We start from the raw sequence: 16960 nt of genomic DNA, 5'->3' as shown, positions 1-16960 counted from the left end.
CCACTGATTCGTTATTGTTTCCTGTATATACAAGTGCTTGTATGCTGTATCTAATTGAAATGGTCAATGACTGAAAAGACCTTGAGGCTAACAGATATGCCTACATATAAATATGCTTGATTCAATTGAATGAGCCTGCTCTGTTCACTATCATTGTTTTATAGTGAATGAAAGAGAAAGAAAGAAAGAGAGAGCGAGAGAGAGAGAGCGGTTAGTTAAAAGTTATTGTTCTCTTTCTCCATTTCAAAATTGATATCCGATCCATAACGTTGAACGCATGGTCGTACCATCAATTACGAAACCATGTGAGGGTTGTTATACATACCAAAACTGTTGATAAAAAGCAAGTGAATTCGGAAAAGAGAGCAAAAGAGGAAATCTTGCGAAAATTTGTTGTAAAAAACCCCCAAGATAGCGACAAGAACAAATCCCAATCATGGATGGTCTGGAGGAAAAAACATGAAAAAAAAAAAGTGCTCGGGTGAAACTCGATCAATGCACATCATTTATTGATTAAACTCGTGCTTTGCTTTCTTTCTTTCTTAATGTCATCATGCTATGGATTCATGTATACGACATGTTTCACAGTGCTTGTATAGGTATCCATGACAACCAGCGAGCGATCGGGAAATATATATATATAGAAGGAGCGTTTCTTGCAAGCACGGTATTCATGATGCTCTGCTTGGTTCAATGGATCATCAGTACATCAGCACTAGATTTCAAATAACGCTTGTAGGTTACACTCTACCATGTTTAGATACGAGCCATCAACTGACGCCATCTGAACTATATAATGAACGGCCTGCTTTGTCAAACAGTTGCACGTTTCTATTGCTTCTATAATGTTTATCATCAAGAATGCCAGCAGTTCTAGACTCGTGGATTATGCTCAACTAAGGTCAATCTGGTTACTAGACGTGGCTTCATCAGGGTGCATTCTGTAGCGATAGACATTTGAGGATCAAGCACTGCTTAAATTACTACATGCCGCCATTGTTGGCGCATTCGTTGGACTAGATGTATACCCGCCAACGATGTTTATATGGAGCATACTGTTTATTTGTATTGCACAGCTCGAGTTGGAAGGAATGAATAAACAACACATTTCATATAAGATGGAATCGCTTTCATTGATTTCTCTTTTTCTTAGAAGCAAACATGTTTATCCATTCGTCCTACTGTATTTTAATCGCTGCTCTTGCCACATCCGCCTATGGTTTCGAGTATCGTTTCGATGACACTCTGCGATCTTCAACAGCAGCATCAATACCATCAGCGGCAGATGGCAATCCAAACCTTACTGCAGCTCAAGTGCTCGGTTCAGACGACAACTATTGCCTTGTCTTTGAGGACCATTTCAATACCTTTGATTTAAAGAATTGGCAGCATGAAATCAGTCTTAGTGGAGGTGAGTATCATAGAGTCAATAATCAATGGCCAAGTATTCTGACCATTATATTTACAAGGTGGCAACTGGGAATTCCAATACTATACCAACAACAGATCCAACAGTTTTGTTGAAGATGGTATCCTGTACTTGAAGCCAACCATGACATCTGCCACCATTGGTGAAGAAGCGCTCAAGAATGGCGGTCGCATGAATCTGTATTCAGGAGCTCCCTCTGAGGATTGCACAGGTATGTATAACGTTGATGTACTTGATAATTTACAATGAGTTGCTCACATATCCCCCTTTAGACAACTCAAATTATGGTAAGCACAGCTTTTTTTTTTGTATGCATACAAACTAAACCAACACAACCGGCACATGTAGGCTGTGAAAGAACATCAGGCGCTGCAGCAGATGGTAACTATATCAACCCTATTCAGTCTGCAAGAATCAGAACGATTGACTCGGTGACCCTCAAGTATGGTAAGGTAGAAGTGAGGGCAAGATTACCCACTGGAGACTGGCTATGGTAAGTCGATTTCTAGGACATGTATGTGTGAGTCACCAACATAACGCACGTATGTTGATAGGCCTGCCATTTGGATGCTGCCCAAGTATTCTGCTTATGGTAGCTGGCCTGCGAGTGGTAAGGAATGAAGGCTCAAATGCGTGACAAAATCACTAATAGTAATATATACGTTTGTTAGGCGAGATTGATATTGTAAATATAAACATTGGGCAAGATTGAAATATACACGACTTATTAACTACTAACTCTTACTAGCTTGAATCAAAGGGCAACCCCAATTATGCGCATGGCAACACATCTACCATCATGTCTACCTTGCATTGGGGCCCCAACACATATCAAAACAAGTACCTGTTGACTACCGAGCAACTAATAGCCAAGCGAGGAAGCACCTGGGCAGACGACTTTCATACGTATGGCTTGGAATGGACCAAGGAAGGCCTAAGAACCTACGTGGACAATGATACCATTCTGCAAGTGGACTTTGACAAGACATCCTGGCAGCGTGGTGAGTTTACCAAGCCAACCATGAACCCTTGGAAGGGCGGCGACATCTCTGCGCCCTTTGACCAAGAGTTTTACTTGATTATGAATCTAGCTGTGGGTGGTGTCAATGGCTACTGGCCTGAAGATGAGAGCAAACCATGGCAGAATGACGATCCTCATGCTCCCAATGCGTTTTACAATGCAAAGAAAAAGTGGCTGCCTACGTGGGGCAAAGGCAATAAGCGTGCAATGGCGATTGATTGGGTCAAGATGTGGTCCACAGAGACAGACACATGTGCCTTCAGATTCAAACCACTCAAAGCCTTGTAACACCACTATAAACACCACCTCTCTCCCTTTTTATTATTTCCATTTAAATAAAATTTACGTCTCTTTCTTTATCCTTATACAAATCATGTCGAGACAATTTGGAAATAGAAGCAGTGTAAGGTGCTTAACAGTAACAAGATAGCAAGTGAATACTGTTGCTCATGCCTAGTGTAGAAGCTATCAAAATTTACATAACAGATCATCCTTATTCGCGGGAGCACAGCAATATAATGATACACGTACACCGTCTCCCTCTGCCTACGGGGAAGGCCAACAGTCAGTGGCATTGGACATGAATGATAGAGATTTAAACTACTTGGAGAGCCAGAATGACGACGAAATATCTGGATTATCTGCCAAAGTGAATATTTTGAAAAACGTAAGATGCGGCTCGGGTTAGAAGAGTGTGTGGTGTTGACATCAATAGATAGATTACCGGTAAAATTGGAGAAGAGATTCGATCTGGAAATAGCTTCATTGATCAAATGGTAAGTGGAATAGAGGCTGGATTTGGCGAGAGATGCTTACAGAAGCCTGTCTCGGTGTGTAGAATGACCAATTCTCGAATACTGGATCAGTGCTTGGAAAGACCATGGACAATTTCAAGGTGATGGCCTCGAAAGAATCAGGAACAATGTGGTGCTGCTTGACTCTATTTGTGGTATTCATAGTCTTTTTCTTTTATTACTGGTTTTTCAAATAAAGAAAATGATTCATGGTAAAGCATGTATTAGTTAGAGGAATGTCATGCGAGATGGCTATTTTTTGTACAGGCAATGTAAATTATTATCCACAGCTTTCATTGGCCACACACGCACATCGATTGTATGCTTTTGGGAAGAGTGCTTTCTGTTTGAGCAAGGCTTCTACTGTAGCGTATTCATACTTGTCGGCAATTGCCTCTAACATTGATAGTTGTGCAAACATTCCCCTGGAATGATCTATCGCATGCCTATCTTTTTCTTCTGTACCGTATCTTGAGCTGACCTCAGAGACAAATATCTCCATACCTGCATTTGACAATCGAAGAATGCTGTCAGCATTATAGCCGTGCCGTCTGTCGACAGGTAGATCAATCTTCTCCTCCTTGGTAATAGACTGTGTTCTGTTCTCCATAGAGCTCCTTGCATAGGCTGCCTCCACTTGGTTAACGCATCTTGCCATATATTCTATCAATTGTCGTTTTCGACCCTCAAGAAACAGACCCACTACTGAATTTCTTTTGTTGTCTAAATGAGATGGACTGTTGGAGGGCGAGTGAGAAAGAGTAATACTGTTGTCGGGTTTCATCCTGGTCGTAGAGATCATCAATGACGGCCTCTTACTATATTCCAATTAGGCCTTACGATTGCTTCCTGATGTCTGGTTTCCTCGAAAATAGTTAAGGAGGAACGGGATTAAATTAATAGTCTTAAAGCAATGCGAGCAGGGTTGGTAATCAGAAGGTTATTAGCTGCTTTTGAAGTGTTGCGTCTGCTTTGACTAGTGCGTTTCTTGGAGTCTTCTCGAATATGTTCGACAACGATATCTCTGATCCGCGTATGACAACTGTGGGAGGATGAATACTGGAACTGTCTTGCGAACGATTTGGCAGTAAGAGTTTGAACATTGTCGACGCATCATTGAGCGTCTGCAAGCAATGTCTTTGGGTGTTTACTGCTTAATCTTGGCGTAGCTCCTTTCGTCTTTGATCAATACTCCTTGCTTATTTCTTGCTTGGATATACCCATTTTATTTTATTCTATTGGCGCTTCTTGGTCGCTAGCTGACGAATACAGATATTGAGATAGGCAGAGAAAAATAGTGTGTGATGAGAGAAACAACATAAGCAGCATTCACATATAGTTTAACTTCGGTATGCTTCTGCTCAAGATTGGCCAAATTTTGATTAATTTCGACTTTATTAATCTATTTTGAAAAATTTGACTATAGAAAACGTGATAGTCATCTCATATTCCCTTATGCTTCCCTGATGTACTTTTCAAGGCGCTTCTAATGGTTCTAATTACAGTACATGGTTTGAAAAGACTTATTAAGTAATGTTTAAAAATATGAAATGACGTTTTCTGCAAAAAATGCCACAAATTTCCATATAAAGGATTCACAATATTCACTACGGCCCAAGGCAACTTAAATTTAGGGAAAAAAACCTCAAATTCAGGGAAAGCTATCATATTTTTAGGGAAGTTTCCATAACTATAGGGAATGCCATAAATTCAGGGAAAAAACCATTATTTTATGGGGTAATAAAATCTTGAGTTAAAATTCAGAAGGGAATCGTAGGGAAATTATCCCTAAATTTATGGTGTCTCTAATATTATGGAACTTTACCTTAATAAATGGATAGAAACTTTATTGAGTAGGGGAAAAAAAACTAACAAACTGCAATAGAATTTGGACTTCACAAATTAAAAAGAAAAGCAAAAGATGAAACTTTTTACCTTCAAGTCGACAACTCGAATTACCTGCTGGATCTATCCAAGATGTCACTGGGCTTACCAAGCGGCATTGGAAGGTTTCTACAAAAGACAGCATATGGCCAGATGACATTGTATGAGCCTTGAAGATCCTCTTTGTATTCAACGAGCCCTACATCTTGAAGAATGTCTTGAACATCAAATACAGCGTAACGAGTATTACCTGGATGATGCTCCTTCTCAATTGGCACACCACATTCATCCAAAGACTCTTCTGTTGATTTGTTTTCGAGGCAATTAAGTTGGTGATTCAAAGCTGTTTAAGACTGGCACTAATGTAGACTTTGCAGTAGTTACAGTAATAAGCGTTAGAAGTTGACATGTTTTACAGTACTTGGAATGTTTTCATGGAATGTTTTGGATAGATATAAAATTACAGTTCAGCTTGCCTTTAGCAGCGTAGCCAACGATAAATGTTGCACATTCTAGAAACAACAATAAATACATAGATTGTTCATTTTTTTTTACTTCTCTTTCTTTTTCTTTCCATTAACTTTCAAGCCTTGCTCTGCCGGTCCTTCTTCGTTATTACTACAGAACACAGGCATTGATATCACTGAAGACTCTTTTTATGTCGAAGATGACTTGCAATCGCCAAAAACTTTGCTCCAAATGAACAGTTTATCCCTTGGCGCCATCACACAATCTTTGGATAGCAGTACTGTATCAAACACTCAATTGATATAGCAAAACTGGTACAGCAAGTAATTCATCAGAGCCTGTTACTAATATTATTACGGTAAATCACTTACATAGGTCATGAAGGCGAGATCTTTGATGACGGTTCTCTCGGTTCTTCCTTGGAGGTCATAGAAAACTCCCTCCAAGTTGAGGCAACATCGCATAGGGAAAAGAGACTAAGAAGATCGAATAGAGGAAATCAAAGCGTTGCTCGACGAAGAACTCAAAATCAATAAGTATGTAGATTACAAAGTTCTATTTTAACAATCGTTATCCTAGATACTCAAAGGATGATCTCCCAAAGTTCGAGGCTGCCACCTGCAATGTATGTATTTTTTGGTTTGTGTGAAATACGAGATAGTATAGTTTTGAAGAATTTTTATCGAAATTTGATTGTAATAAACTGCAATATTTTACCCAAATACCCAATAATACAACTGAAATTTCACGTAACCGTACCATAATATAAAGGTTATTTCCCTAAAATACTGGATCTCTAAATTTATGCTATCTTCCATACTTTAAATTTCCCTGAATTTAGAGAAAAAATTCCCTATATTTGCAAATTCAGGGAAGTGATTTTTCCATTAGTAGGGATTTTTTCCCTAAATTTAGGGTCGCCTTGGGCCGTAGTGAATCGAGCTTTCAGGGATTACTTTGGATTGATAGAATCATTTTGAATTAATATCATAACATAGTAAAAGTCTTCATTTTCAGTGTCAAAAGTGCGATCATTTGATTTTTGATGAAAACTATGAGGGGTACCTTATGCTTTTTGGTCAAAAAGTTGAGCAAATGTATCAGTGAGCAAGTGCTAGTCCAGACTGATTGTTTGGCGCTATTCTGGCAGTCTAAAACCGCCTGTAACGCGAGAAAACACGGCTCAAATGCATCCAATTTTTGCTTTATTTTGCATATTATTGAGTAGTAAGAGGTAATCCAAATATTCTGTAAGCCAAGATGTCAAACAAAATGGATAGTTATCAATCTCTACTGTGCATGATGTACTATGAGTAAATTCACAATTGATCAAATCAAGGTGTTTCAACAAAAGAATATGCAGTGGCAATTTTCTTGAGTCTTGTTGATCCAGTTGACATTGCTCCAATGAGAGCTTTTTTATGGAAAAGGCTCTGAGCGCAGAAGCCAATGAGTGAGCAATCAAAGTAGCAGTGGTGGCATCCCCTATCGTCAGTCGTGCCAACTTGTAACATATAGCCATCACACATTGTACGTAGTCTCGAAACACAGCCCAGCCTTTGCGAATAGGAATGTTTTCCAAATATTGCAAATGACCTTGTCGATAGACAGGTCGCAATCTCTACGTAAAGGGGAGGAATGTGATATATACAGTCCATTTTCACGACTATACTGTTTCCTTATAAAAACAAATTTTGACTGATTGGATTGCAAGTGAGTGTTATGTCCCTAGGGCTATATGGTGTTCGGATCATGGTACCAGTTGTTGCAAGATACCTGGGAACGCCTTACTGATCTGGGACAGTGGGCTGTAGTATACAAGTGGAGCAACAGTTGACTAATTTCTGGAATTTAGCTTACCACTCATTGATTGATCTGGCGGTAACGATAGTTAAGTACAGATAGTCTTTAGTTTTTATGTCTAGTTTAATTTGAAAGTCTCTATTTTGACTTAAACATGTTTCTTTGCTCCCAATATTTGGGATGCAACAGTGAAGATTTCGAAACGAGGTTGTAGATATGTTTATTAGAAGCATACATTTTAAGGCATTATTTCTTGGCCCCCACTCCTTTTTAGTCCGACCTAGAAGGGGTAACCAAATACTCCCGAGTCCACTTTTTATTTTTATGCAGATCATTTCCTTGAATGAAGTCAACAAGGGCACTTTTTATTACGTTTGCAATGTGTTTTTAAGGGAATACTATACAATTTTAGTAAATTTTAATCAATTTCTCGGATCTGCAGATCGTTTCGGTTTAGTGAATTTGTTATCCATTATGAACTCATTTTTCATCCTTGATAGGCTCATTGGCATAAACTGTATTGCCTATCCAGATCGTTTTCGAAATAGTGGCCAAACAAATCATGATAGGTTGCCATGACAACCATAGAGTACCATATCAACTTGACAAACAATGTTTCATCGTAGGGATCTCTCGGCAAAAAATCAACAACAGATGTACTACCTACATATGCCAAGGGTAAACAACAGTGTCTAATCATTTATGCGCTCGATTAGTAAAAGAGGCATTCTCTATAAAGGGGCATACGGAGTATTTCCATCCTGGGGGGAGGAGAAGGAGGAGAAGGAGGAGGGTCTGTTTATTCTGACACATGTACTTAAAAGGAGAATACAAAGAAACATTTAAACCTTTATCCGGTATTTCTATTTGTTGTGTTCTCATGCCAAGATCCAAACTAGGAATCAAGACACCATTTTCATCAATGATGTAGGAATGATTGCAATTGATATGAGTATTTCACTATTCCCTATTGTAATGACATGTCCATCCAAACCTTAAAATCAATAGATGCTGAATAATAGCATATGCTCTCTAGTGTGCAGATAGTATGGAATGATGTCAATGGGATACTTGAGATTCAACCGTACAAAATACCGGTTTCAATTGACAGCATCATCCACTCAGGTACCGACTTGAAGACCGTATGTAGTGTAGAGATACTAGTATTATTTATGTTATTAAAAGTATATATGATACATTAAATTTAAAGTGTTCAGGTTGAGATGGCAGTTGGTTTAATAACTTTATGAACGAAGGCAATGGCTTTTGTCACTGTTACAGTTGCTTCAGTATTAAACACAGGTGCAGTGGGTAAATGCATGCTCTTATTTTGATCTGTTACGGTTGCGGTTGTGCTTGTTGCATTACTCGTTGTTGTTGTGGAATTACTTTGCACGCTAGCTACATTACTGCTACCACCGAGCGCTTTTCCTAGACCTACCAAGACGAATGTAACAGCAATTAATGCACCAAAGACAATCATGAGCACAGCAGAAACCCAACCACGAGGCGATCTTTTGGTTTTCTTGGTAGGCACTGCACTGAAATATCCTTGTTGCTCTTCATCATCGTCATCTCCCACAGCGGTAGAGCCAGGCGAGAGTCGCGGATCGCTGTAAGAATGACGAACAATTCTACTACTCTGATGGGAATGTTGTCGATGTTGCTTTTCTGGGTGTTGCTTGTCCTCAAGTTGGCTGTTATTTTTTGTCTTTGTTTTTTTCAGCTTCAGCTTGTCCTTTAGCGTGTGGATCCAGGATGGTTTTGGATGCTGATCTTGTGTTGCTTCTTTGAAAGACACTACTGTAATAGGTGATATTTCAGCCATGCTGCCAGTATCGTAAAAGAGATTATTCGCACCAGCAGTGTTTATCTTTAATGGGATGAGAGACGCTTTTCTTGCATTGTACTTTGAATGAGCAGGTGGAACAATTGTAGTACTAGATGACTTTCGTCTGCTATCAAAGACGGTTGAGGACTCCATTTTATCCAGCAATATAAGTAGAAGAAGAAGACATCCTCTCATTGCAAAAGCAGCCTTTTCGATTTATAACAAATCTCATCAACGTCATATGTACACAGCTGCATATCTACGGGCCCTCAGGTGGAATATGAGATCTTTTATTCTCAAAGTGGGCCGATGTATTTCTAAAAAGATCCGTTGTTTAGACCGAGATTGCAATTGCAAACCAAACGACGATCTCTAGAACTGTATAATTGTATGTGTATCTAGCACTACATTTCATCATTTTGCGCCTTACAAGCTCTATGGACAGATCATATACATGGCATAACATTTCCTCTCCTGTCATTGGTAAGATGGCATACATTACATTACACTGCACACATATTGTATACCAATCAAACTGTCAATACATGAGTATATATATATATATATATATATATATGTATTTAATCAATTATAAACAGCATAGGCGTGACCCAAAAGAAAAAAAAAAGCCATATCAGTCATAGACAATATTCATAGATAAAAGATGGCATATACAAAAAGAGGATAATATGTATAAAATAGGACATGAAAATTACAGTGTAAGGAGTGTAGGTAGCCTACTTGTGTACGGCAAATAAAATAAGGGGGGAGGAGAGCTTTACTTGTGATTGATTGATGGAGTAGGCGTTGGAGGAGGCTGCTGTGGCGGTTGTTGAAGTAGCTTTTGATGTACCTCCAATGTCATCTTGTTCAATCTTCGATCCAAATGTCTAACTTGAGCCATTAGATCATCGTACGCAATGCCCAATTCCTTATCAACCTGATCCAAATACTCTTCAGACGACGAGTCTTGATTGACTGTGAATGCGTTTCTGATAGATTCGAGCACAATGTGGATGGCATTCCACTCGTAGAACAAGTGATCCAGGTCATTCTGGAACTTGTCAATGGCATTGTATGTTTCCTGATCCTGGCTGTATTTGCGCTTTTTGGAGCTGTTCATGGTGTTGAGTGACATTGCCTGTTGTATCCAAGTTAAATCACTAGTTGATTTGACAAAAAGTTGATTCAATGAAGAGTAAGAAAGAGGGAAGATATTCATGAATTTATTTTTTGACAGATCAGTTAAAATTGATGGAGTGTACCAAATGCGTGTGTGTATGTGTTGTTTAATCAAAAAGAGAGGGGAAAGAGTAGAGAGAGAGAGAGAGAGAGAGAGAGAGAGAGAGAGTGAGGGATCCAGTTTTTTTTACATGTGTATTTATATGAAAAGAGAACAAGTAATCCACTCGCCACATATCAAAGCAGAATAAAGGAGATTTTGTACAGTGGCAATAATGTCAATCAAAGGCAATCTCTGTAGAGTGTGATATGCGTTGCAAAAAGGCTGGGCTTGCAGCATTTTAAAGTTCGAGTTGGCATGGATCTAGTAGCATTTGGGGGGTAGCCTCACAAACACGCCACGAAACTGGATTACCATATCTGTCGATCTTCCGATCCCTTATTGTAGAGATGGGATTAATGTATGCAATACGTAAAGGGGGGGTAGAGCCTTAGTTTATTTGCAATACGTTGTTAGCATACCTTGTAGTAGTGTCCATAGAGCGCCAATGTTCATGGATAACGGTATTCTATTACTATGTGGCATTACTATGTGGTATTACTATGTGGTAAACTCATCCAGTGCGACTGCATCTAAACATCTGCACATTGAATCATCATGATTTGATTTGTAACACTGTCATCTGTCTTGGCACGCATTTTTTTCTGTGAAATAGGATTCAGAGGCAAATGATCTAGAATATCACAACGAGTCGAGTCGAGTTTTGTTTTGGTCTGCCACATCAGACGCCTCACTAAAACGCGTAAAATACTTCCCAATCATGCCAATGGACTGCTTAAAAACTTGGGTTTGCAACTGTGGGCTAATTTTTCGCTCTTTCTTCCCTTCCACTTGATATTTATCATTACATTTAGCATGAGCAACGACGAAAACAACCCTCAATTGCACGACACAAAGGCCACTACACAAGCGCCATCAGCTGCAAAGCCAACCAACAGTAACACATTGGCAAAGAATGAAGGAACCAATTTGAAAGAGTACAACAATTTAATGCCCAAAACAATCGAGGAAATCAAAGAGATCCAAGCGAGAGGCCGTAAACTACTGATCAAGAAAAAGTACATTAAACGAAGCCGGCTTGGACTACAGCAGCAGCAGCCCAAATCAGAAGAGGAACTGAAGCTGGAACAGTTGCAGCGACAAAAAGACATTAAAGAGCTGCCATCACAAATCATGTATTCACTCTACTACCAAGATGACGAGTTTGAGTATAGACATGTTGTCTTGCCCGTAAATTTGGCAAGATGGCTGCCGCAGAATCGATTGCTGAAGAAGGAAGAGTGGATTGAAGTGGGTGTACATCAATCATCAGGCTGGGAGCACTATATGATTTACAAACCTGAACCTCACATTTTGCTCTTTAAGAGAGAAAAAAACTATCTGATGAAATATGGGGACCATGATCCACAATATCCACCTGAAGAAGTCGAAAGGATCAAAAAGCAACAGCAGGCACTATTGCAACAGCAAAGAGAGCAACAGCAAACTACAGTGGACGATACCAGTAATCACTCTTCGCAAACCCTTCCCCCAGCACCCCTTCATCCTGACCCTGCTCCTCTTCCTCCCCCCAATCATCAGTCTGCCAAATAAAATATGTCGGTTGCCTGTATCAAAATGGTAATCAAGCCACCATGTATATATATACATCTTGGTATCATCTGTAGTCCTTTTTTTAATCTCTGTGTAATTAGAAAATCATACATTTAAGAAATGGTATACAAGTCCTACGAGGCTAGCCAGCAATAAAACTCGAAAGAACCGCCATAGATACTCTGCAAACAGCACCCAAGTGTCTGGCCGATCATCCTCTACCCTCTGATTTAATTTCTCGTCCTTTTGCTCTAATTCCTCGTCATCAGGCGCTTTTAATGAATTCACGCTATCTGTTGAATCCACTCGTGTCATATGTGGACTGGAATTGATACGTCGACGATCCTCTTCATGATGCTCGGCTATCCTCTCAATGACATCCTGACTACGTAACTGTTCTGATATCACCTCGGCAACAAGCGGTGCTCCTGTTTTTGCTATCAGTGCCTCCATCACTTCGTGTATCACACCTTTCCGCTCCTCTTCTAAATTCGCTTCTTCCAGCGCTGCCTGCGCCAGATCAACAAATCGATCTTTATGCTGTGCTTGTCCTCCTCCATCTGAATATACTTGCTGTTTCTTTCTAAGCCATGGTTTTTGCTGCGAATGCTTCATTGGATTGATGTGAAAAGAGAAAAAGGGTCAAACTAGGAAAATCCTGGGATGGTCATATATCGGAAATATAATGGTCCGGTTCGGATACACCACACTGTACCTTCACATGTCAATCAGATCAGATATAGCACCGTGTGGCATTGACACTAGTGTCTCTTTACATGATGAACATAGTTGTGCTTAGGTCAAGATCCACCAGAACATTCTAGTTAATTTATTGAGAGGATATGAATCTGGTTTATTCAAAATGGTAAAATGTGTAAGAAATGAAATGATGCTTTCTAATCTAAATCGCTCAAAGCCTTTTTGTTTGATGTAGCTGGTGTGTTCAACTTGGGATCTACAGTGCCCATCTTGTCAGAAGAAACATCCATTTTATTATTAACAGAAGCCTTCTTGATGGCGCCAGCAGGAGAGCGCACTTGATCTTGATGCTCCACATTGTCAGCAACATTGGGAATTTCAACAGCCATGTCCTGTTGCTCTGCACTGGCTGTTTCTGTTGGCTTTGGCTTTGGCTTTGGCTTTGGCTTGACTGCTGCTGTTATTGTCTTTTTAGGTTTGGGGTCATACCATTGGCAGCTCATGTCCCATGTAGGACGCCATGTAGCCTCTAAACACTTGCTTGTCGACCAAGGTTCACCATACGTGATGGGTAGAAAGATGCGATAGACGTAAATGATAGCGAAAGTGATCATCACAACCAAAGCCCAACGAACCTTGGCCGATGCCTTGCGAGTAAGCATCTCAAAGAAGACGCCCATGAGCAACACAGCCATATAGAGAGCAGGCATATAATGATGGAGAAAGAGTTGACGGCCAAACAAATTGAACGGAAAGTAGTGCATTGCCCAAGAGACAAACAGCAAGCTTGCGGCAGCATCGTATTTAGGCCACTGACCACCAAAGAAATCCACAGACATTTGACGCTTTTCGAGAATCCAGAGGATACATTTCAGTGCGACATAGGCCACCACACAGAAGGTAGAGCCCCAAAATACAAGAGGATTACCCAGCAAGTAGATTTTGCGGTTGTTTTTCGTCCAGAAACTGATGCCACGACGAAGCATAGGCCAATCCTATTGAGCATTTTAGTGGCATGTCTTGTTCGTCACAAGTGCATTCATTACCTTGGGTCGAGAGGCAAATTTATGGCTTGCTGACAAGCCAGCATTGACTCTCCACATGACCTTGTTCAACTCCCAAACCTTGGACAAGAAGCTCTTGGTCTCGTATTCAATCATTTCAGTGTTTTCAGGTACTATAAGACAGGTTAGCATTATAAACTCTACAGGACATAATGACTTACAGAGGCTGCTTTGGGATGTTTCGATTCTCCAAAGAGATCTTGGGTAGAGAGCGTCCTTCATACAAGTAACCTCTTGTTGACCATAGGCCCAGTCAGGCAGCTTGTATTTGCGCGAGTAGAGAGCACAATGTTGAGTCGTAGATATCAGCCTGAACTGAGAGCGACGAGCCCGAAGACGATCTCCAGCAGCAGCGTCAGATCCGCTGTAGATGATTTCCACCCGCCAGTTGTCGTTGCTATCTCCTTCAAATCCCTGGAAACCATAGGCACTAATGAAGCGAAATGGATATAGACGATGCTATGCACGCAGACAACCGGTTACCTACCTCACTTCGTATTGATACTTTTTATCGTTGGTCATGGGGCGAATATTGTGCGTATGAAGACGTCTATGCGTTTTTGCATGCAAAAGGCGAACGATGTCGCCATTCTTTACAAATTCAGGGGCTGAAAAGTTGGCTGTATCCACCTTTTCAATAATCCATTCGTTTTGCTCATCAACATGAGAGTAGACGGTAACTTGTTGCTCTGTAACAGTGCATGTTGAATATGCATATATATATAAAAGAAAAAGAACACTGACAACTCACGTTTACTTCCACCAGGATATTGATGTTCATGAGAATGCAAGTATCCACCGCGATAGGCCAAATGATTCATGGTGATCTTGGAGCCGTACAAGACATCTACAATGGGGGATTTTTTTTTAGCTGGAAATTCATGTTGCTTGCTAAATAGTGCGAATTACCTGCTTGGGTTGATTTAGGAAACCTATATCCTGTCAAGGAAGTCTGGAATTCAGAAGACATGGCAGCGTCGCCTTTTCCTGATAAAGGTAGCATGTCAAAATGAACTTTGAATAGCCCAATATAGATGGTCAATGGAATAACAATCAGGCAAATGGCTCGAGCAAAGAGATGCTTGACGAATGTACACTATTATCAATGCGTTGGAACATGTTTTTTTTTTGAAGTAGAGGAGAAAGAGGGCAATTCAAAAACCCACCTTGGACACCTTTTCATCTCCCCAAATGTTCCACAATTCATGCATCACAGCCAAGCCAATAGTAGCAATTGTCAGTAATCCAACCCATTTGCAACTCACAGTGGCACCTAACCCCACGCCGGTCATTGTGAGCCAAATCCACCACCAGACAGAAAAGGCATCCTTTCGATGCTTGCCAAAGTTGAACCACATGAGCATAGTAAATGCAGTGAAATACAATAATATCGAATCCAGCAAAATTAATCGATTGTTTGTTACTAGACCATTCTCTACATAAAAGAGCTGAATATTCAGTAATTGTTTGCAGCGTACCATTCTTACCATAACAAAGCAACAGAGCGGTCAATACAGCAGTAGGAATCGAAAAACCACAAGAGCGCATGGTCCAGTAAGCAATAGGAACCACCAAAATACCGTACAATGCACAGAATGCACGAATCTGCACATAAGGCACTTTAGGTTCAAGATAGTCGCTATCCGAGTGTCAATGTTTTCAGCATGTTTGTACCACCACCGTTCTGTTACTTACGATCCAATGCCTTTGAAATCAAATTTACCGTCAAACCCAGCGACCATGGCAGCCCAGGTAATCATCATCTTTGCCAACTGTGTGTATACGGTAAGTACCTATGTGCTGGTCCTATTTCATTCAACTTACAGGCGGATGAACGTCCATGAAAAATTCTCTATTGATGTATTTTGCAGCGAAACCACCGAAATGTACCTCATCAAACCTAATCATGGTTTCTAGTTGGTAAGGCCATTAAGCAAAACTATGAAATCATAATTACACTACGGATGATGGCTGTGCTAGTTTCCAGAGTCTGATGTAGCCTGTCCACACAGTCAGTAGGATAGAGAGACACCAATCTTGTTTGTAATGAACAGCTGATTTATCCGTCTTTCTGTATTTGCTGTCAACATGTTTGGCTGTGGTATCACTCCCATCGAGATCATATTCTCTATGACGACGTTTGAGCTGATTTTTGTTGGAAAACAAAGCACCCGTCGATGTGCTCATGTTGTGTGCAAATAAAAAAGAAGAAAGAGCAAGCCGCTATCTGTCTGTGCGTATCGCAAAAATATATCCAGCTCAACAACAATCAAGGTTTGTCTCACCTGTCTTTGATTGAATGTCCTCTTTGTACGTGGCACACAGCAAGGCTCATTGAACACCTGCAAGAACAACACATTGTTTGTTTCCTGGATTCACCTGAAATCTCAACTACTATGCACTTTCAGTGCTCTGTGCCAATTCACGGCGGGTCTTTTGTAACTGGGATCCCACGCAATGATGATAGCATCCATGTACACCCTTTTGTAGCGTCTTTTGTTGACTTTCATGTGTCACTATTGAATGTTATCAGTACCTTTGCGCATGTCATAGCATTGTTTGAATACGAATCACCTTGCTTCTTATGCTTTCCGTATCTTTTATGCATGCGCTGACAGGCCTCTTTGTAAATACCACCATGGACCATCTTGAAATGCATGTCATTGTCGAGTAAAGTAGCTCCATTTTTTGTTACCTCTTCTTCTTGACTCGGCGGTACACTGCAGTTTGAATAACGCTCAACCGACTCGGCTTCGAACTCTCCATGAGTCAATGATTGGAAAAGCTTTGTGTATCTATCAAATCATCCATATTTGTAGAGACGAGATCGTCCATATTGATAATGCTTTTTTGGCGTCTCGTTGATTGGCAGCTCATAAGTGGTATCACTGCTGACATGGCTCTCTTGAACATACTGTTCTCGCAATCACTCTTGCTCATCTCTCTGATATGGATTTGTCTGATTTGGGACATTCTGTCTGCCAGTTGATGAATGGCGATGATCCATTTTTTTTTCATCTACGAAAAAGGCCGTATTTGATGTCAAGATTATACTTACTTTCGTGATATCTGCATCTTTGATCAACAATTCTGTGCCGTCAATGTATAAGTCGTCATGTCTCCTTCATGAA

General features: G+C 40.3%; 8 protein-coding genes across 8 annotated transcripts; 3 read left to right on the top strand and 5 right to left on the bottom strand.

Moving 5' to 3' along the window:
* Positions 1 to 1161: 1161 nt before the first annotated feature.
* cms1 lies at positions 1162 to 2738 on the top strand (the record flags this gene model as incomplete). Its single annotated transcript, XM_064829489.1, has 7 exons — positions 1162 to 1411; positions 1470 to 1640; positions 1702 to 1716; positions 1778 to 1922; positions 1984 to 2039; positions 2101 to 2114; positions 2178 to 2738. 7 exons carry the CDS (start codon positions 1162 to 1164, stop codon positions 2736 to 2738), a joined length of 1212 nt encoding a protein of 403 aa, XP_064681991.1.
* Positions 2739 to 2823: 85 nt separating this feature from the next.
* On the top strand, positions 2824 to 3441 carry ATC70_010268 (uncharacterized protein; the record flags this gene model as incomplete). The annotated part of the gene is made up of 4 exons (XM_064829488.1): positions 2824 to 2858; positions 2913 to 3117; positions 3170 to 3226; positions 3289 to 3441. The coding sequence occupies 4 exons, from the start codon at positions 2824 to 2826 to the stop codon at positions 3439 to 3441; spliced, it is 450 nt and encodes a 149-aa protein (XP_064681990.1).
* An 83-nt stretch (positions 3442 to 3524) lies between these two features.
* Positions 3525 to 4028, bottom strand: ATC70_010267 (uncharacterized protein; the record flags this gene model as incomplete). The annotated part of the gene is made up of 1 exon (XM_064829487.1): positions 3525 to 4028. One exon carries the CDS (start codon positions 4026 to 4028, stop codon positions 3525 to 3527), a length of 504 nt encoding a protein of 167 aa, XP_064681989.1.
* A 4584-nt stretch (positions 4029 to 8612) lies between these two features.
* Positions 8613 to 9383, bottom strand: ATC70_010266 (uncharacterized protein; the record flags this gene model as incomplete). The annotated part of the gene is made up of 1 exon (XM_064829486.1): positions 8613 to 9383. One exon carries the CDS (start codon positions 9381 to 9383, stop codon positions 8613 to 8615), a length of 771 nt encoding a protein of 256 aa, XP_064681988.1.
* Positions 9384 to 10008: 625 nt separating this feature from the next.
* ATC70_010265 (uncharacterized protein) lies at positions 10009 to 10353 on the bottom strand (the record flags this gene model as incomplete). Its single annotated transcript, XM_064829485.1, has 1 exon — positions 10009 to 10353. One exon carries the CDS (start codon positions 10351 to 10353, stop codon positions 10009 to 10011), a length of 345 nt encoding a protein of 114 aa, XP_064681987.1.
* A 975-nt stretch (positions 10354 to 11328) lies between these two features.
* ssb2 (Replication factor A protein 2) lies at positions 11329 to 12066 on the top strand (the record flags this gene model as incomplete). Its single annotated transcript, XM_064829484.1, has 1 exon — positions 11329 to 12066. The coding sequence occupies one exon, from the start codon at positions 11329 to 11331 to the stop codon at positions 12064 to 12066; it is 738 nt and encodes a 245-aa protein (XP_064681986.1).
* A 105-nt stretch (positions 12067 to 12171) lies between these two features.
* On the bottom strand, positions 12172 to 12681 carry ATC70_010263 (uncharacterized protein; the record flags this gene model as incomplete). Its single annotated transcript, XM_064829483.1, has 1 exon — positions 12172 to 12681. The coding sequence occupies one exon, from the start codon at positions 12679 to 12681 to the stop codon at positions 12172 to 12174; it is 510 nt and encodes a 169-aa protein (XP_064681985.1).
* Positions 12682 to 12962: 281 nt separating this feature from the next.
* Positions 12963 to 16016, bottom strand: ATC70_010262 (TauD domain-containing protein; the record flags this gene model as incomplete). Its single annotated transcript, XM_064829482.1, has 11 exons — positions 12963 to 13760; positions 13812 to 13942; positions 13991 to 14259; positions 14317 to 14518; positions 14581 to 14676; positions 14739 to 14925; positions 14996 to 15264; positions 15317 to 15468; positions 15525 to 15601; positions 15654 to 15729; positions 15787 to 16016. The coding sequence occupies 11 exons, from the start codon at positions 16014 to 16016 to the stop codon at positions 12963 to 12965; spliced, it is 2487 nt and encodes an 828-aa protein (XP_064681984.1).
* Positions 16017 to 16960: the final 944 nt, after the last annotated feature.

This window comes from Mucor velutinosus, assembly GCF_035048745.1.
Source record: "Mucor velutinosus strain NIH1002 chromosome Unknown tig00001564, whole genome shotgun sequence".
NCBI lineage: Eukaryota > Fungi > Mucoromycota > Mucoromycetes > Mucorales > Mucoraceae > Mucor > Mucor velutinosus.
This window is presented reverse-complemented; position numbering and strand designations above follow the sequence as displayed.